General features: G+C 43.3%; 1 protein-coding gene across 1 annotated transcript in view; it reads right to left on the bottom strand.

The window, feature by feature from the left end:
- LOC121614302 (pro-neuregulin-3, membrane-bound isoform) overlaps positions 1–21521 on the bottom strand; it is a 325012-nt gene extending 303491 nt beyond the window's left edge. Inside the window, exon 1 of the mRNA XM_041948116.1 lies at positions 20798–21521. Coding sequence (XP_041804050.1) covers positions 20798–21521 — 724 coding nt within the window. The remainder of the gene's footprint in view (positions 1–20797) is intronic.
- Between the last annotated feature and the right edge of the window lie 463 nt (positions 21522–21984).

The following is a 21984-nucleotide window of genomic DNA, read 5'->3' on the forward strand; positions in this document are numbered from 1 at the left end:
TCTATTGTTGTGCATTACGTCCATAAGAAGGAAAACCAATACAACAAGAGACATATAACTTGTATATGTAGGTATAGTTATCGAAACTTTTCTATTCTAAGACAACATTATGAAAAGAATTCCTATAGAGATCTTCTTTTTGAAGTGTAAGATCCCTTTTGTCTAACCAGAAACAGCCAAAACCACCAGACTCCATTTACAGAAACAGCAATTTTATCATTGTAAAACACTTCATTCAAACACAACAGAAACAAAATAACCATCTCAATTTGTCTTTCACTTTTCTTACAATCACCATCGACTCTGGTTTGGTCGATAAACACTTAAATCGGGAGAGAAGTGAGAGAATATTCAGTGACAGTCGTCATAAGGACACAGCCTCTGTAACTTTCTATAAATGTTCATACACTCATTCTCATACACACCTGCATATTTCCATATGTCACAGTGACCTCGTTGTTTATTAATGCAGAGCCACAGAGATTTGAATGCAATGCATTTCTCTTCCCCCACTTTGTCACAAAGGAGCAATAACTGCCACAGCTGGACCAGGCCTCGCCTGCAAGCCATACATCAATACAGCTGCTGCCCAAAATCCCCCAAATGATGCTATCTGGTGCCAAACAGGATGCGGAGGAGCAGTTGGGAGGAGGTTGATCCAGCAAATTAAACTCCCAGCAAGAAGGAGAAAGAGAGAAGAGAGCAGGAGCAGAATGAGAGGAGGGAGGAAAAAAAAGCATTTCTGTAAAGGTTAATGTGTGTTTGGATGTTGGTTGCCGGAGGGTATCTCGCACTAATGAGTGTGAGAGAAAGTTCCAGAAGCAAGATGGCATTTGCCCTTATTTCTAATGGCGGAGGAGAGAAGGAGCGATGGCTGGATGGAAGGAAGGAAAGAAAGACAGAATGGAAGGGTAGATTTTCATATGGTCAAAGAAACAGGAAATTAGCCTGAAACCATTAGTACACTCTTCACATAATATAGTCCACCTCGACTGGCATCCATTTATAAGTGACTGTTCGTAACGCTGGACACTCGATGATGACTTTGTCGTTGGTCCATCCATCTCATTTGCTCTGATACAAACACATTTTCTTATAAAAGGAATGTCATTTTTTTCTTCCTTCACTTTGCCATATTTTTTAGACTAAATGCCTCTAGAGGCCACAGTCGAAATTGCAGGTGACACACAAAAATATTTCCATCATATAATGAACATTGAGAAATCCTCTTTTATATCATCAAATGGTTAAATTTTTAGGTCTGATATAAAATGCAAAGTTACAAACATGCCCTTCACATGAATGAAACGCAGTTAGAGAAAATTGTCTTATGATTCTGAACATTACACATTTGGTTTCATATTTCAGTCTTAAACCGGCAACACATCATCCATCACACGTGAATGTTCCTCCACATTCTTACAATTGCAGCCCTGCTGCATGAAATTTCCCTGTTTACGTCAGGATGGAAGGCAATTAAAGCCATAATCCCAAACAGTAACAATCAGGTTTATGCGATTCTGAGTCTCATATTTCCTGCCAATAAGCCCGCTGCTTCAAATTGCCTGCATAGCTATGATGAAATGGCGAGGATGCATTTGTGGTCGTGACATGAGCAGAAATGACACTGTATGTGACATTTCACTGAGAGCTGCAACACTGACAGCAATTACTTTATGTGACAAACGATGTATGGGTAGACTTTGTTCTAAGGGCACCATTAATCCTGGAGAACACTTATGTGTGTACTTTTAGCCTTTTATATAGCCAGCTCACCTAGCATTATGTAGCGTGCTAATACACGGTGTTGAGAATAAGTGAAACCACAATGGCTGCAAGTGATGTGTGATGAACAAAGAGAGGCTCAAAGGACTCTTCTTGTGTGTCAGCGTCGGGCAGTGTTTGCTTTGGATTAACTCTTAAAGAAACGTATACAAATAAATGCACAAGATGTATGTAGGTGAAGAAAAATGAAGCTCCAGAGCGTCACTGACGAGGTTGTGGAAAGCCTTTCGTGGCAGGGACCAAACATGTGCAGCATGTCGTATTTCTCATGATTAAACAGCTGAGAGGGAGGCTTAAATCGTGAGTTTTGTTGTTATTACTAAGAGCGATAAGGAGGGGGAGGAGCAAGAGAGGGAGCTGGAGAGAGGCAGAGCGAGAACAGGGTCAGTAGTGAAGTCACATTAATCCCATTGAAGCCCCGTTCAGCAGGTTAATGGTCTCTCTGTGCAGTGTGACGTCTGTATAAGTGAGCCAGTAGGCGTTTTAAGACCACAATACTGGACCAAACCTGATCTGCCCGACACTCAAACCTGGTGACGTTTCATTTGCTTTACATGCAGGTGATTTGGGATGAGGTATAATATCGCTGGCTCACACACAAACAAAGCCACACATGCAATCCCTCACGCAAACACACACAATCCACAACCTCACGGCGTCAACTGGCAAACCGTGAATTCTGATTACAGCTCAGAGAAAAACACCAATCGTGTTTCTGCTCAGATGTGTAATTTGAAAGTGAAAGTCTCAGATCGGCAACAGAAAATGTGAATCAGCGCACGTTTCCATCAGCTACCTTTAGGCAAATATATTCAAGAGGATGTGACAAGATTATATAAGTGAGTGAGCTCCAGCCACTCGGATCCAGTCTATCATCACACTGCACTCATCTCTCACGCCTTATCTCAGATATAAAAAGAAAGTGCATAAAAAGAGCTGATTTAAAACATAACAAAAGGTGATTAAAACATAAATACTGACGCAGCCTTTTAGCCTTGTTGTGTTGAGAAAACCCTGAAAACAGACACAGTGAGATGTCTGGCTCACCTACATAAACATGTCCATAAAAGGGAGAGAGACATGTCCTGAAAGGTCAAGCCTTCATGTCAAATCCCCACTGAAAACAGTCCAATCCCTCCGATGGACGAATAAAAATCTTTACAAATGAACATGAATGTTATCATGTATGTCCTCGACTCTGCTCCTCCTAAAGTGCATTGACATCAGCTTACAGGCCTATTGTGTCACACTGTGGAGAAGTGAGATATTTCTTATTAATGTTGTGGTGTCCATGTACAATTTAAAAGACATATCAGAAGGTTTATTCAAAGTGCTCCCACATAGATAATATATAACATATGAGAGCATGCACATGTTGCAGTACTACAGCGATGCGAGCTGCCAAATGTCAAAGGACGCGCTAACAGGAATTAGATGGACACAAGACATGTAGGTCATTCACGGTTCAGCTGAACCTCCGTCTCTTACACGCTTCGGAGACTGAGCGTGGGACCGAGCGGTGGAGGCAGACAGATAATGATAAAACAAAAAAAAAGAGTGATGGATGCAATCTGAAGCACTGAGATGAATCACGCAGATTTTTTATTGCTTAAAAATTAGCATAACCATTTTTAGAAGTGATTATTTATTCAAGGCCTTGCACATTCTACCATCCCTTACGGCTGGCAGGATGAAAAGTAGCAGACTTCTGCAAACAGAGAAAAATGAAGCCTCTCCTGAAACCCTTTCCAATTTTTATTATTATATTTCTTTTTCCATTTAATGTCGTTTAAGAAATCAGCCAATGACATGCTTGTGCTTCCAGTCATACTGTTTGTAACTTGAGAGAAGCTAAACTCTTGATCATCACAAATGGCAATCTTTAGTCCACAGCACTGCTGGTCCTCGTCTCACTGGCCAGATGTGACTCCAGAGTCCACTTTCTGTCCTCTGGAGTCAAATACACATGCAACATTAATGTGAAGTTCAACTGCTGTTTGGACATTTAGCCCAAATGCAGTTCTATACGCTGAAATCTAGCATTAAACACGTGCTCACCTCAATAAAAAACCTCAACTTATGAAGAGTTATGAAGTTTGCATCTGCATTTTTTAAAGATTATTTTGTGGCATTTCATTTAGATAGTGACAGCTGGAGAGCGGACAGGAAAGGGAGGGGAGAAAGAGGTGGTGACATGCAGCAAGCCTTAGCACATGGTCCCCAGTCCACCCAACGTGATATCACACGTTGATTTGTGGACTACCCTTTTCAAGCATCAAGGTTGGCAGTAAGGCCGTCACCATCTTGGTTTTTTTGAAACAAGGGGTGGATCCCATTTCTCAAAATTGCATCCTCGTTTCCCTCACTTGCGTCTTTTCCTTGCGTCTTAGTCCCTCCCACCAGGGATGCATGAGAGGACGCAAGGAAACCACGCAAGGAGAGAAGAAACGAGGAAACATGTTTTATGAGAATTGAGACGTCCTTTCCTCTGAAGCGTCACGTGAAGCGACGTCTGTTTCTGATGACGCGACACAGCTGGAGCTGCTGCAGTTACCGTTATATTCACACCCCCACCGCCCCCCGCCCTCGATATATTTACATTTTATACTTATATTTACATTGTTAAAAAGTCTCCAGCACTAGCAAGTAAATATGAAACACTTTTATTAACACACATGAGAATTAATGAGTTCATTCTTGGCTGGACGCCTCTTCCAGGTGAACAGGTGTTCATTTTCTGACCTGAACTTTATCAGCCTCGCTGTGTCTTCTGTCCCGTTCAATGAGACACATTTCAGAGCTGTCAGTGAAGAGAAACCTACGAGCCATGAAACACATTATTTCACTCAGATAACACGCAGAAAAAGTGACGACAGGCCGATGTGTTAGTGTTAGAACAGGTTGTAGATTAAAGACTGCTGAGTGGAGACAAAACTGAAGACGGAAGTTTTAATGTCTGACGCTGAACGCAGAAATCAGATGCTGCGGGACTTTTACCCATCAGTAGAAATAATAGCGGTAAACCAAACTCTGTCTCCAGCTCCGTCTCTCTCAGGTCTGGGATATTCCGTCTCTTCTCCACATTTGACATGATTTCTCTGAATATCTGTAAAGAAATAAGTTTCCCCGCCTGCCGTCCTGCGCACATTGTCGCGGTTGTTACGCAACGTAAGTGTTTTGCTTTCAGAGCCGCTGCGCAGTGAGAGCGGTGACAGACGAGAGTAGACTCATTTTAAATCAATAAAATATGTTTTAATCACTATTTTGTGTCACTTTATATTGAATGCTTTAGTAGTGAGCAGAGTTCAAAGCGGGATAATAGTGAGCAGGGACGATAGGAGCCTGCTCACTAAACATCATCTCTTACGTGACTGAAACATGACGGATCCTCAGGTTCTTGTATTATCGCTCTTTGGAGAACGTAACTTTAAGTTAGGCTCATCTGAATTGCAGCCATTCACTGCAGGATATTTACACTAGCGCACTTTCTCCACCTCGTTCAAACGTGCCAGCTGTGGGGGCGGAGTCTTCATACCGTTCAGTTGACAGACTTCCGGGTAGGATGCACTGATGTATCCTCGCTCATAGCTCCTCCGAGAGCCCTCCTCGCTCCTCGATCCTCGCTCCTCAGAGCCGCAATTTTCGCTTTGGGACGGCCGGCAATATGGCGGTGCGAGCGAGGATCGAGGAGCGAGGAAACAACAATTTTGAGAAATGAGATCCACCCAAGAAGTGACCAGACCATTTGGGCAGGTGGGTGGAGCTGGGGAGGATATGCATTGCTATGCCTCTATCCTGATTGTGGCAGCCAATCACAAAGTAGCCCTCAACCCTCAAACATACCCTGCTTTATTGTCTATTTTCATCTAAATGGGATCATAATTTACAAAAAAAACATCATTCTGTGTGAATAAGACTTGAAAGTAGACATCGAGACCTTAAAGTCATTGGGAAAATGTTTATTGAAGACATTATTCAGAAGTAGGGTAATTTTCTCAGAAGCGTACATCCAATCAGGCTTCTTTTTGCAACCAATCGCCCCCTGCTGGCCGCATTGGCTTCAATTTTCAGACTCGGAAGCTCCGTCCACTATTGGAAGGACAGAAGGATGTAAAGGAAATGGAAAATACATCATTTTTCATTGGATATTTTATTACAGCAAATAGTAGTTTCTAACGTTTTACCAGGAAAAGATCAATCAGTTTCATGATCAATGAAAGATTTGTTTGCAGAGAAAAACTTCAGTCAGTTTTAGCTCCACAGTGACTTCAAACAAGCTCTCTCTGCCTCGTGCTTTATTCAGCATCGTCTCTCGTCTGACCAGGAGTTCGCACCCTGATTAGGATGATTGACTTGTGCTGAGATAATTATCATCCGATCTAATTGGTGCTGAGTTGACGCTTCACATGTGGTTCATTATCTGGAGCGAGAAACCGACTCCTAGTCCCTGCGTCCTCACTGACAGCTCCTGCCTGTCCATCTTTGTCTGTGATCCTCTCAGGGCGCCACGCCAGGAGAGCGACGCCCCAGCTGTCTGTGTGTGGGAGGGGGTGTGTGCGTGTGTGTGTGTGCATGCAAGTGGTTTGCATGTGCTGCAGTTAGTGTGTGTTTGTGATTTGTGAAACAGAGAGAACAGGAGAGAGAGAGTGCTGGTGTTGGACATCAGTCACCGCTGACAAGTGGCGGATGGAGCGTTGACAGCTCCTGTGTCTGACGTGTTCATCTCCGCGGGAATGAAGCACAACTGAACTAGATGCCACGAATGGCCTCTAATGGGATAAAAACGATCAATTTTTAAAATTCAAAAACAAAAATAGTAAGAATGATGATGATGACAGCGGAAAAGTTGATATCTGTGGCTCATACATCAGCTGCTCTGCCTCTGGACCAGAACATCCAATCGTATTCTGCTGTACAGACCAGACTAATAACCTGAAAGGCAACGCTCAGCAGTCACATCCTGCACTTGCACTGTGGTGTAATTGCTGCTTTTCTGCATTGTGGAGGTCACGGTGGTGGATGAACATCTCTAAATCAGGTGATATGGTGATATGGTGAGTTGCTATAAGACGTGATAGATTCCTTGCTGTGTCTGAATGAACTGCTGGTCGCACGGCTGCTCCACAGCTTGACGGTCTTGAGTTTGAAATGAACCCAACCTGTCGACTGATTGATGGACTTTTTACGTTAACGTGCCGCTCCGTTCCTACTGCTTCCTTTTATTAACACGTTCTTGCGCTCTCTCCACGCCGCTGTCACGCCACATCTTCCACGGCCCTTCGTCTTCATTTACCTGACGCGTACAGAAATGCATACCTGCTTTAGCTACTCCCTGTGCGCTTGTGGAGGGTGTGTTTTTGATGCCAGTAGTGTGTATATACGGAGAGTGTATGCTGCACACGCAGCCTGGGAGGACTTTTGCTGGTTTTACCTGGACAGCAATATCTGACCACTTTACAAGCTGACTGCTCAATAATCTGTGTGGGAAACCTGAGAACTGTAGAAGGACCACTACCGACCAAATGTGTTCACTACCAGCACAGTTTGCAGATCTGTTGGTGCGCTGTGCTCATCTACACCTGCTAACATCAAACTGACTATAACTGTATCTGTGAGTGGAAAACCACAAATAAAAATAACAAGAAATAACAGAAACTGTGTTCATCAGCTTAAGCACAAAGAAAAAAATGAACCATACTGTTTAATAACGCTGTGTGATTCGAGAGAGATCGTTTCCGAGTATGAATGGCCATCTGGTATTACACACAAAAGCCCTTGTCTGACAGCACTGGTTTCTGCAGGGTAGGTTGGATCATTTTTGTGTGTCACAGATGCCCCCGGTGATATTAATCCTGACTGGATCAGCCTGTCTGGCTTCCAACTCAAATTACAGAGTAAGTGCTGTTTTTCATCAAACTGTAGGAGAAAGCAATGATAATTTATGAATTTAATGATTTTAATGACATTTAGGGTTGTCATTAGATAATATAGGCTCTGTTTTCAAACTATTATTAGAATAATCTTACAAAACAGGTTATAGTATACATTCCACAGTGCTGTAAATAATCCTGTCTGGCTAAACCTGTAGCCATAAAAATGACGTCCCTCTGTAAAACTAACCCAGATCACACAGAGCTTCAGAAAAAGGTCTAGTCAACATCTGCAGGCCATTCTGCTCCACTGTCAGACTTATGTTGGATGTGCTAACTAGCTGACAAGCAGCAGACATTCAACCCTCATATATCCCATAAATGGACGTGTCACGGCTGCAGCTAGCAATTTAGCCGCTAACGAGCGAACCATATTGTCTCAGACTGCGCTCGCCGCCTTGCAAACAGCTGACACGGCTAACCCCCTGAGCCCATTTCTATAAACAGCATCAGAACCACGCCATCCATCACTCGCCACCAAATCAACTCCAGCTGGGTGTAATGTAAATGTAAATGAACTGAGTGGGCAGAGAGGAGAAGATGGAGGGAGACTGAAGGGAGAGCTCTCTGTTGCTGGATGGAGAGGCTAGTTTCCTTTTGCCTTCATCTTGCAGAGTGGAAAGATTTCCTCCAGCCAATTCTCCCCCTGCCCCCCAATTTCCTCCCTCTCTGTATTTCTGCTCTTACTTCCCCTCCCCTCCATTTTTGTCTCCGCTCATTCCGTCCTCGCCTTTTTGCTCTTTTCTTCAAACCTCACAATTCCATCCGCCTCCACCTGTCTCCCTCTTGCCCTCACGGATTGCTTATAGGATGGCCGTACAGTGCTCTTTATTTTGTCTTATATCGCTGGAAAGCAAGGGAGTCCACCTGTCATCGGTCGATCTACGTCTCTTTCACAAACACATATGCAGACAGACAACCCACCGGTTCAGCAGCCTTGTCAAAGAAAGTCTCTCAGAGACGGCTGTCAGGAATGTCCCGAGGTCAGAGAGAAAAAGCGGGAGACAGAGCGAGACAGAACAGGTTGAGAGTGAGCAGAGGAACAGTTGTGCTGGAAAAAAAAATTGATTGACAGACGACTAATTGAAAACAATTTTGATGAGCTCTGAAGTCGTTTGTCAGAGGAAGATGCTAAATACTGGCTGGTTCCAGCCTGACACGTGAAATGTGAAGATTTCACAGAAATTTGAAGATGTCGTCGACGGGCTCTGGAACTTGAGATTGGCTTCTGCCGTTTTATAGATGGAGAGATGAATCGATTCATTCAAAACATTCCTGACAGATAACTCGATAATGAAAATAATTTTTACCCGCAGCCCAAAAAGGAAAGAAAAGGAGGACGGGGGAGAAAAAAACTCGGCAAGACGGAGAGATATGGCGAAACGTGCCGACAGAACAGTGAACACTGAGCTCGTCGACGGATAAACGATGAAACTACTGATACCGTCTAGACGCAGACGCACAAACACATGCTCCATGTCGGCCTCCAAAAGACAAATGATGTAACCGTCTGCCCCAAGGACAAAGCTGAGAGGACCAGCATCTAGCATACGACCCAGAGCTTCACGCGTGCATGCATGTGTGTGTGATTGAGGTGTGTTTTCCATCAAGGTGAAAGTGACCTTCTGGAAAGCTTCATATTTCCCTCGGAAACCTCGCGTGTGGTAACATGATAAGTAATGTGCGGTTTAACAGCTCTGATTTCCTGGAAACTAGCCGCCTACATCTTTAGACTCACATCATTGAGGCCTCCAATTGCTGTTACTTAGCATAATAAGGTATAGTGCAACGGCAGCGTCCCCAGAATAAACATGCACAACACAGGAAATAATTTTTCACTGAGCTTAACATCCTAAATCCTCCCTAACTGTAATGTTTCCAAAATAAAACCATCTTCCACTGACACTAAAGTCGCTGTCTCGACTGTCTCCTCTGTGCTTCTTTGTTCTATTTCCTCCAGCGTTGTCAGCTCCAAGGCCTCCACCAGAAAAGCCAGCTCCACGCAGCCTCCCAGAGAGAAGCTGGCAACAATCTTTGAAGCTAAAAATAACCGCAGCAAAATGCAGCGAGCTCGGGATAATCAGGACCCACGCCCATATGCAGGCCCGCTCGCTCGCAGGGCCGCCTGCTAAACTGCTGAGCAGCAAAAGACCTGGATCACAATCACACCGGGATCAATATCTCTTACAGGGGCAGAGGCTGGCGGAGGTGGCTGAGTATAATGTGCATGAAAAATGTGCCACCAGACTCTGACACACCCACATACAAAGAATCATTATCTATAACTAACCAAGAGGGAGGCTCTCTTGCTGGTGCTGATGTCAAAATTAATGGGCAGGAAAACAGATATATTAGATTAGCTTGAGGTGCTCTTTAGTCGGGCCCTCATTTCAAAAGATCATTTACACAAACACCCCCTGGGTCAGTGGGACAGGAACTCAAATCCTCTGCTTAACATTATAATTCTTGAGGTTTTTCAGATCCCAGCCCCATTTTTGATGCTGATGTTTTTGCATTCTGTAACGGCCTCTCCACGTAGAGGTTTTTATCATCCACCTTTCCCTCGTGGGATTCAAATTACACACGTGCACAAGGGATTTACGGGAAGCAATATATGCACTTACTGGATGTGATGCAGAGGAAGCCACAATGGCACAGCTGACGTTCTAAAGTTCTCCAAGTTTTTCTTTTTCTGTCACGTTCCTGACATAGTAGCCAATAAAGTTGTGCTTGTGGTCCTCTGTGGTCTCTGTAGGTCATTTTAAACAAAACTCTGCCACCTGGACCAGAAAATGTACTTAAGTACCACAAATAAAAGCACCAACTTACACAGAATGATCCCTTTCAGAGTTATGTTATTATATATAATAGTGTATTATTGTGTGTTATTAGCACTGATGCATAAGCAGAGCATACTATTTGATAGTTTCTTGTACAGTCCTCATCTTTATAAGCTGATCTGCATGAAAAAAACTTAACCCTTAAAAGATAAATTTACATAGAGTCGAAAGTACTGTATTTCCCGCCAATATGCTCATATAGAAATATACAGTATAAGTACCTGAAATACTTCTGCACAGTGCTGACTGAACAGGTTCAAAGGTAACAACTGCGTTCACTGAACAGGGGCTGTTCATTTCACTTTTATTCATTTTGAATTGCTAAAAATGCAAATGTTCTTTTTGCTGGAACAGATAACTAACTTTTTGAGAGTTCCCTTGTATGCAACCACTCTGAACGGCACTCCAGTTGAGTCCAGTCAACATCAGCAGAGGGACGGTAATATGAATCAGACAAGCTGACCTTGGGAGACAGGCAGTGAGGGACACGAGGAGAGAGAGAGAGGAGAAAGGAGAGGGAGAAAGAGAGAGGGGGGGGGGGGGCGGCAAGGTAGAGAAGGAAAAAATTCAATTATACAGCTCAGCCACTGAGAGGAATCATATCGGACTAGAACTGGTTCAGGCCTGAATTGCCGGGCTCCCTGCTAGCTGTGTGTACGCTGAGGTTAAATAATCACTGTCTAAGCATTTTATCTTCGCTAATCGCATTGTTTACTGCCAGGTGCCAGCAGCATAATGAGCAGGAGGCAGGGGGAGAGGCTTCTCTCCAGACCAATGCATCACAGGTGAATATCTACGCTTGAAGCATAAACCAGGAGAGGTCAAACTGCGTCACCGGGATTATGTGACCTGAAGCTGATGTTTTCATGTCGGCTGACAACGTCTGCCTCTCTGAAGTATTGTCAGAGGAGCAGAAGCTAATGAACAAACAAAAAAAAGGGAGATAAATGAGATGCAGACAGTGACACATACACGTGGAGAATAGTAAATTCTGCATTTACAAATGATGGGCTGCTGTTTTGTGTTGTTGTGACACAGAATTACGTTGCTCACCGAGCGTTTCAAATCAGTAAAAACAATAAATTTGGGCCTGCAGTTGTGAAATATTTGTATGTTGAGGCCCTGCCTTTAAAGTTCTCTGAACACTATGTTTGCTTGATTTGAGGCTTATATAGTTTAGATCAAGTTAGTGCACATGCAGACTCTCCTACATTCAGGAACAGAATAACATAAACCTGTGCATGACCCAGAATAGGGTCTTGATCTTGGTTGTAATGAACCAGTGCTTCCTGTTGGGTGGAGCGTGACGCCAACGTCTTTCTTTGATGTCAAAGTCAGGCTGCACTCCACCCTGACCTGCCCTCAACCAGGTTTTGTGGTGGTATGACACCATCGCTCATCTCCCACCTATTCTAATGACAAATTCATAACTTGCAAGACATCGGAAAGTTTCTTCTCAGGAAAAGAGGTCGTTTTTAAGCATTTGATCAATGATCAATTTCTGGTGCATCCACAGGTCAGCTTGATAGTTGGAGGTTCCTGACCCCATTTGTCACAGCCCACACTCCTCCTCTGAAACGACTACAGCGCTGCAACAAGCTGCAGCTCTAGCTGGTGGCAATGGCTGAACTCCTGACAGTCTGATATTTATTTGCTTACTTGTGTTAAACGGTGTGCTGCTGTAGGCCGGCTGACAGATCTAATAAGAGAGCCAGAGGTGGGCTGTGGGAGAAGAGGGCGGAGATTATTGCCTCTTTGGAAACCTCTCTTATTTAATAATCCACAAAAATCAATAGTTTCTTATATGCCGTCTGATGACAAAATATGAGGATTTAGGCTTAATTCACAATCTGTTTCATCAAAACTGTCGCGAGCTTATTCAATCTCTCCGAGTCAAGACAAGACACGTATAGATTAGATGCTTCTCTTTGGCAATAATGGCCCGATCTCAAGATGAGATATCAAGTAAAAGTGTGAAAGACGGAGCACTGGGGAAAATCTTTTCACTGATAACATTTTTTTACACGATGAAATGTTGAATTTATGCCTGACGACTGTCTGCTAAAGGCCGATTTCACCGGCGGAAACTAAAAGCAATCCCAGCTTGTGATGTTAATGTGAACATTAATGATTTGATTTTGTTCCATCATCCATGCTGTTAATATAAATGTTCTTGCTCTTTTAACGAAGACTCTCAATGTTAAGCCAAATTAGCCTTTATTGCCTCAACGAGAAGCTAAAATCACATTTCCCATTAGCAGTCAGAGGCAGACACCTCAGAGAAAGGGGCCTTTCGAGCAGTTAGCTCGCAGGTGGCAGCCTCCTCTGGAGAGCTGATGCAGGGCAGGTGAATCCCAGAAAAGGAATTAACTCCTCTCACATCTCGTCAGCCGCTACCTTTCCCGCCACCGGCTCCGATAAACTGGAGCGAGCCTCATCTAATCAAGGCAGCTTAAACCTGAATTCATTATTAAAAGCTGCTCTGAAGTTAGCAGCAGCATTTAGCCACTTTGTACTTCATCATCATCTGGACTGGGATGATAGATGTGCTCAGGAGGCGGGGAGATGGGAGACGGTATGAGTGAGAGGCGAGAGGCTGAGGGAGAGTTTCTACCTCGCCGGCCATGAGCAAAAAATCTCAGAAAATTACACATTTTGACCTTCGTTTCACCAAAAAGAACAAGCCTTCCTCTTCCTCGCATGGGGAATGGAGGCAGCCCGCACACCTTCATTCACTGTAGAAGTATGCATATACATGGAACTGCTCAGCGTGCGATAATTCGTCTAAGGGCCATCTTCAATTATTTACACTTTCCTCTACATATTGAACATGTTTCTCTTTCGCATCATTAATATTTCATCACTCTTCCCCCTGCAAGACATTTCATCAGAATGAATCAAAGTGACGTTACCCTTCGCTCTCGCAGCATCTCCGCCAAATTAAAACTGTAATCGGGCCGGTGTGACAGATGTTTGATGTGACTGGTCAGGCACGACAGCCTCAGTGAAGATAAACTCACTGAAGTGCATTGTGAATTAAAAATGTCTTTTAGGAACAACTTGTGCGATTGGTTATAACTCTTCTTGGCAACGAAATGAAGTGGAACATGAGGAGAGCATGTGCATTCATTCGGATGCATGGGAATGAAAACACTAGGTTCCCAGACAGTTTGATTACAAGACCCTTGAGATGGGTGTGCGTTACAGGCCAAGTTATGTTTGGAATTCATTTCAGAGCCTCACGATTTACTTGGGTTTGGAAAAGAGGAATACACGATAAAAATATCAGTTACAGGAAGTCTATTATGAAACTCTAAAATCATGGACTGATGAGTTTGTTATGGGGCCCAATTTAACTGAATTTGATGAAAATGCACCAGAAATATGCACCATGCAAGCACAGGATGAATCAAAATAAGACAGGGCTTCAAGACTGGATAATACTGCAGAATACACCTTACTGGATACTTTACTTTACTCTTGCAAAGCACATTACTCTTTTGCCAAACCAAAGAATGAATAGATTGAGAGTTTTGGGGCCTGTAGCAGCTGCCCCTCCACCATGTTTTGTTCTCCACCTTGTTGGTAAAAACCTGACAGTTTTGAAGTCACTTGGACTCACACACTATTTTCTGACCGTGCTGTAATACTAAATAATGGGGAATCAAAAGTATATAGAACCAAGTTCAGTGACCCCTCTCAAGCAGCCAGCCTCTGATGAGTGATACAACCCTACATCTTGAGAAAATCTAACGCATATCCAATTTTTCAGACCATTTCTTACATCGTCTCCCTCAAAAGCTGTAATTTGGTCCTAAAAGCTATGTCAGCTGCAAAGAAGCAATCAGACTCGGAGGACGGCACTGATCTCAATTCTCATTCATGGAAGAGGTTGCAGCTGGGTCACACACATTCCATACATACACATGTTTAGACATATGTTGCCGCGGAAACAAGCGTGAGCACATGTGTGTAAGCATGTGAAGGGGCAGCGTGCATGGACACACACATACACGCATAGAAAATCCCCATAGGGAACTTGTTACTAAGCAGCTCACAGAGAACTAATCCAAGTGTAAAGATTGTGAGCTCTACAATCTTGTTTAAAACCTAAAATCTGGTTTAAAACCTAAAATCTCTCCCTGTGAGATGATCAGTGCAACACAAACATGTACACTGATGCCCTCGGTGTTGGCCAGAGCGGACGAAAGTTCAGTTCAGGTTAATTTGGGGGTATTTCCCGTGTAGTAGATGAGCTAAAATGTGGAGACGAGGGGTGGACACTGGCACAGACGTTCTGCCACGTCATGGATTTTGCAGTCCTGGCACTACTGTGACAGACGCTTCAGCATATTAAAGATGATGAGCTTTACTGCGACTGCCATAACGTGCAGGTCGAGAGCTACGCACATGCTCATAGCGCCCGATGAAGATGTGGAAGCTAACATTACAAGCAATTTCTCTGTTGTTGGCTGCAAGAGCCAACACAAAAGTCCTCATCTACTCTCACCATCTGAGGAAGAGGAGGCCCAGTGGATTGATTTAATGGAAATGTACCACAGACAATAACTGGAAAGCTCTTAGGAAATATGTGTGCGCTAATCATTTTACTTCAGGCTGCTTTGAGGGCAAAGACGAAACAGGATTCATTTCAAAACTGAAGCTCATTGATGGATTGATGCCAGCTTTAAACTCAAAACCTGTAAGTTTTGGCATTTTACGTTGCTTTACTAACGTGACTGGCAGCATCTATTGTAGACTCACATGTTTTAGCAATGTTGCTCCATTTGATATTGAGACAGTGGAAAAACTGTGTGAAAGCTAAGCCTCGTTTGAAGCCAGTTAAATAACCGGAGAAGCAGGTTGGATGTGGGAAACTGTGTTTTTTCTCATCGCTTTTTGTGCCGTCTCGTAGCCAGAGCTATCGTTATCTCCACACTTCGTACTGCAGCACAAGCTCAGCTGCTTTTGTTGTTGCAGGAAAGCCCCCTCTGCTGTGTCAGTATGTGCGTCTGTTACTGCTGTATGTAAATGCACTTGATAGACATGCCCGGTGGTACACTGGCTGTTGTATTTATGTAATATACTTTGGGTTTTCTGGCAAATAAATGCTGTTGAGACACCTAATCCTACCCCTTGTCTAACTCTGAGAATGAATCACATTACATTTACTAATTAACCTACATTATGGGGCAATTTTAGGTCATATCGCCCACCCCTAGTGGAGACTCATCAGTGGGTTCAATTATAATGATTTATATCTATGCTTTTGCTTTGGAACTATGTTTACTTGGAGTTCGATAGAAGAAACAGCAGCGTTATGCCAGGACACAACATCCCACAACATATATGTTTTTCCAGTTGGTCAGATTTGGTGATCGTGGCTATGACTTGGCTGAGACACATGTCAGACCACATGGTGAAACACCTCCAAACATGGCTTGAATTCCTTCACAACCTCACGCAAATGTGATTGGATGGACGAGGCTCAGACAGAGGGTCATATGCATTATCAAACTAGACATGAGAAGGCTGCGTGTGATTGATTTTCATTCCAGATGCCCGACGTGTATTGGATCAGGCTATTTTTAGACTCATCCTCGCTTTCTGCAGGGTTTTAGCCACATACTGATCATAAAGATGAAAGTCCTCATAATTTTTGGAACATTATGGAACACATTTTTGGCCAAAGATGTGAGAAACATTTGACCAACTGCACAATTTGTGTTGTTTACATGTGTATTTATTTATCGATTTCATGAAACTTTATACAGTCACTACGGTGCTATAGTAGTCAGAGTTTGTGCTTCATCTGACACATTTTTTCTTTGGTATTTTTTTAAGCATTTTGACTTTGAAGTAATTCACAGTGAAGTTTGGTGAAAGTGCATGACTCAGCATAATGTAAACTTTAAGAACTATACTATACTGCTGCAATAAAGCAGCACTTTATTTTCTGCTACTGTCACGTCAGTGTTGTAAATATGTGCGTGAACCATTTCCTCAGGCGTCTTGCACAGGGATCCTGAAGCACAGCCGAGCGAAAATGTTCCCTTTAACATGTCACCTTAGCATCATTTGATGAAAAACATCCTGCCACGGACTATCTATCAAAACAATCCTTCAGCAGTCAGGCTGCTTGTAAGCCCATGTAGAGTGTGTGTGACTGATAGGTGGGCTAATGTAATTCTGTCGCTTCCACAGTCATGGTGATGGGCTGTTAATCTGGATTTAGGTTTCAGGGCCACTGTCTGACTGAAACCTAATCCCACTGAGTGGCTCAGCATGGAGACAAAGACCTCAGACTGAACCCGAACATCTTCCGAAGCTCGGACCTCACAACCACGTATAAAACTTCAATCACAGACAGGCATCAGCTGACCATTTGTGTTTTTTGATTTCTTTTCTTCTTTATTATCGGTACATACCACTCAAATATAATGATAATATCCCCAGTGCCTTCTCATTATTAAATAAACCTTTCTAGGGATTTACTCATCACTACATTGACTCATCTGGTCTTATTTACTAACATGAATAATTCCCTTTTATTTTCCCTCGGCATGCTTACGACCTGCATTTTAGATTCTCTGCTTAGTTTACCAGCAACACAAGACTGTCATGGCATCCATCTGATGCATCGTCTCTATGCAGCGAGGAAGTCATTCATGTCATAAATTACACTTATGAACCTTGAGACTGACACATTTCCAATCCTCTCGCCCAATTTCTCATTTATTGTTCAAGTTTCTGTTTCAGTTCATGTGAAGGATCAATGCATTACTGCTCCTACCTTATAATCTGAAGAGGGATGATGAATAAGGGCACAGATCTGATTTCCAGTTGGCCTGATCCAAGTGACACTATCACCGAGGCACCACCTGACATTCTGCCCTGCACTGCAGAGGTCACCTGGCTCCCTATAATGGGATCATCTCTCCCAGGTCTCAGCTTCATTCATCCTAAATCACAGAGATAGCTCCAGATTTTGTAAGGTCCAACAGATTTAGATACTGTATGTCAATCTTGCTTTCGAAGAGACATTTGCTAGGAGTAAGACGTCTTGACCATTCCTACAGATACGAGATCTTGACTTTTTCATTCAAGGTAGAATGTCACCATATACCACCAAAGCTTTTGCACTGCACAGAAGATAACAGCTGACTGGGAGTTAGGGCACTAGGCTCAGTCAACAGGACAAGAGACTGTAAACGGTGTTGCCTCTTTCCTATAAAGTCATAGTACAGGCCTGTGGACATAAATGTAAGCAGACTCCCAGTGTACATTTCATCAAGAAACTAAAATTCAGTAGCATTTGCTGATAATGGCAAGCTAAAGCTAAACAGTACGCCAGCTTACATGGCTTAACTCTGGGACTCTGGGATGAAATTTGGATGACATCTGCTACTATAGCAGCTGTTTTGCTCCCAGCTGAGATTTACACCTTTTTTCCATGGCAACAAATGGTTAAAATCATAGTCGTCATAGTATTTACAGCCATTTGATTTACCCAGTATGAATTTCTCAAGAATGAAGGTGAAGTAATGCAAAATAATGTCCATTACGATATATAGTAGTTGTACAGTGTTATCTAGCCTCCCATTTTTCAAGAGCATTAAGGATGTTGTTGAAAATTTTCCATTAGCAAAAATACACCAAATGAGATATGGCGCGTGTGAGATAAAATCTTTGTCCATTTCTGTTTTGTGACCCACAACGACGGGGACAGCATCAACAAGAGCACACAGATGGCACAATATACTTAAATTAATAGAATTTTCCTTGTTTCTGAGCACAAGCCAACACAGGCAATCCAGTAATACCGTACTACACGTTCACACATAATGGATAGTTAATGTGAAAAAGATGGCCCTTTCAAATCAAAGCAGCGTGTGGGTGGTGGAATAGAACGGGTGGGAGGGTGAAGGGTGTTTAGGATTACCCAACCAGGCGGCTATAGTGGCAGAACTTTCTAAGGAAAGCTGGAGATGGAGTGACATTTTCCCTTGGATATCTATCAATGAGGCTTAATGGTGTTCATGGGCACTTGCTGGAGAAATGACATTCTTTTTTTTTCTAATGGTTAATTAATAAATGAAAGGATGATGATGAATGGTCCCCATTTTTCCTCCTGGTAATGAAATGATACACAATTTCTATCCCAGTGTTTCTAATTATGAGACGGAACATTCCCCGCTCTCTGGTGTAATCTGGGGACATTTTCATTATCGTGGACACAAAAGAAGCAGCCACACCTTCGCGTTCAAGCAGACAGAAGCCAGAGCAGGTGGAAGGGGCTGATTTAGTTTAGCAATTATTCAATGTATGGCTGCCATTGTGTAATTATCAATAACTTGATAAATGGCTGTAGTCCTGTATCACATATTACAACATACTAAAATGGTAATGTGGGCCATCATATTGGACATGCTGTAAAATTAAAAAACAGTCTAAATTGTTAGATTATTAATTGTTAGAAATAGATAAATAAATAAATATATTCCAGTAGACACGTTTTTACCAGGATGATATGATGAGAGAATAGCAACAATACTCAAGCTTAAATGTCATTACAGAGCCATTCAGGCCAAAGCAAATTAATTCCTAACCCAACAAATACACATGTCATATCTAATTGGTAAATACCTTGACATTAAATAGCACAATGTGAAAGTAATTGTCACCAATTAAACTGCAAGAATTGACTGACAGCTTATAGTAAATATAGTAAAACCTGTTCTCATCAAATGCTTGCTGAATTGATTTTTTTTTTTTCCTTTGCAGACATGAGAAAGAGCATGAGGTCACATCGTTAAAAATATAACCCACTCCTGTTACTTCTGGAACTGTCTGCAGAGGCCCGAGCCAGGATCAGAGACGTGAGCGTCACAAGCAGAGGGAAGCCCAGCACATGATGTGACACCATTTTGAGAGCAGAGAGATTTATCATGGAGGATATAGCTGTGTGTGTATGTGTGTCATTGCTCTCTACACACACACACACACACACAAGAAATCCCTGTAGCACCAATCAATAGCATGTGTGCATCACTTGAGTCAAGGACAGAAATGCTGAAAATGGAAGAGGAAGACGAAGCAGCATCCATTCGCAGATGATTTAGAGCACAATTCTTTTCAAGTCATTCCAGATGCAACGAAAAGTCAGTTTATCTGGGCATCAGTCAGCACGTTATTACCAAATTAAAAGCATCAAGAACGTTTGGAGGTTCACAGCAAAGAAGCATCACCCCAACAATGCAACTCTGAAGCTTGGAGGTTGCAGCAGGTAAACAACACCACTTAGTGTACATACGAGTGCGTGCACCAGTGAGTGTAAATGAGCTGTTACAATGACTCCTGCACACTAAGAACAATAATCACATAATTCACTTTGTCGGCCCAGATTAATCCTTTATCGAGCCAAAAGTCAGCTTTAGTTTGGATCATTGCACCTCACGTGCACTCACAATAGTCTACAAACGTCTTCTAAGCAAATGCATGAGCAATTTATGGTGTACTGAGGCATTTCCACAGTCTTCTTTATGCCTAAAATTTTGTTTTAACTTGATCATATTCTTCCATCTCCTCAATAATCATATTGCCCTTTGTACCCATAAAAAAGTAAATAACTGACACTTTGTAGCAATCCTTGTCCTCTTTATGCAATGCTAGCATTACCTTACTCAAAGTATCTCTGAATACCATTCACACATTTTCTGTTGAAGACCACAGTTGGGTACAACTGTACGTACCACCATTCTAAAGTCATTCTATGTTGCTGGAAAATTACATGCAGCTTTGTATGCCCCCTGCACATTATGCAGCAGAGAAAAGTTAAACCATCAACAGCAGAAAGATTGATTATCGAGTTCTCCAATACTTCAGATCGCCTTACTGTACCAATCAATGCTATTGACAACTCTTCTGCAAGTCTCGGCCTTCACGAGTGTCACATATGCAATATCCAAAACAGGATGGTAGGTCATCAATGGCAAGCCAAACGGTCTCAAGGTTCAAATATCAGTCTTGATGATGAAAAACCAACCAGCGGACATACCTTCTGCACACTTGAGCCAGTAAAAAGGCGACACACCTGTGGAATGCCATTGGTGAGTTTGCCCATTCATCTGTTCAAGCAAGCCAACAACAGATCACTTCAAAGGTTTCCAAGACTTCACTTCAAACACCAAAGATGTTGTCCTTCGACATAATTTTTCCAAGCCAGAACACTGATGCACTTACGTGTTTTGCGGTGGCTGTGCGTATGCGTGGAGAGCGTGGTGGAGACCGTCTCAGTCGTAGTATGCTCGGGCGTCCACATCTGCGTAGAATCATGGAGTACAGTTGGGTTGGACGGCGATGGGCTCGATGTCGCCGCTCCAATTATGAAGGTCGTCCGTGGTGCTGCAGTGGTCGGAGTAAAACCTGAAGGTCCACGTCCGTTACGATTTACAGGATTCCGTGGCGTTACTTGGCTACCCGAGGCTCCACCTCCTCTTGGGTTTATAGTAGTGGTAGTAGCAGTGGAACGAGTTCTACCTTTCGCAACAGTCCCAGTTCTAGGTGTGGGGTTCCCACCATCAACTGTAGGAGTAGTTGTGGTGGTAGTAGTATCAGGACTTTTGGGAATGCCACTTGGCTTAGATAGGAAGATAGGATCCTGGCCTATTCGGTTAGCATCCACCAGGTCTGTTGGCACGTAATCCCGCACTGTACCAACGACAATCCATTTCAGCAACATCAGGCTCAATCCAAGGCCAATGAAACCGATAAGTAAAGGGACCACACACAGCCATGTCTGCTGGCGAGGCCAAACTGCACAGCGAAGTGGACCCTGATCCTGGGCCTGGCCCTCACCACGGCCCCCTGTAGCCCCTGGACCCTCGGGTTCCTCCAGGATCACGGCCCCGGCAACAGCTGCCCCAGAACACTCACTCATCCTTCCCTGCCGTCCTTTATGGCTCATTGAGGGTTAACCCTGCGATAGGCATCGGTAGCGAATGACTGAAAGGTTCCCAACAAAGCCGGACATTGAGAAGAGACAAAGTGAAAGGTGAAGAAATGGATGCAAAAAGACCCCACGGGAATCGGACTCTCAGTAACACGTACACAAATATGTAATCCGAGGATAGAGAGAAGGGGAGGGATGCAGGAGATACATGCAGACACACAATCACAAACACAAGCACACACACTCACACTCAGAGACACCCAGTGAGAAATGGAGGCGCTGGCGTAGACGGATAATTGCCCGATTAGTCCGCGTTCAGTCCTGGCCAACTCCCGATGTCCAACTGAAGCAACAGTGAACTTCAAGCCCGTTCACAGCAGGGTGAGCAAAAGGAGAAGAAGTGAAGCTTCTAACAGGGAGAAAGAGGGACAAAGAGAGAGAGATGGGAGGGAGAGATGGGTGGGAAGGAACAGCTTCA

This window comes from Chelmon rostratus, chromosome 11, assembly GCF_017976325.1.
Source record: "Chelmon rostratus isolate fCheRos1 chromosome 11, fCheRos1.pri, whole genome shotgun sequence".
In the NCBI taxonomy this organism is placed as follows: Eukaryota; Metazoa; Chordata; class Actinopteri; order Chaetodontiformes; family Chaetodontidae; genus Chelmon; species Chelmon rostratus.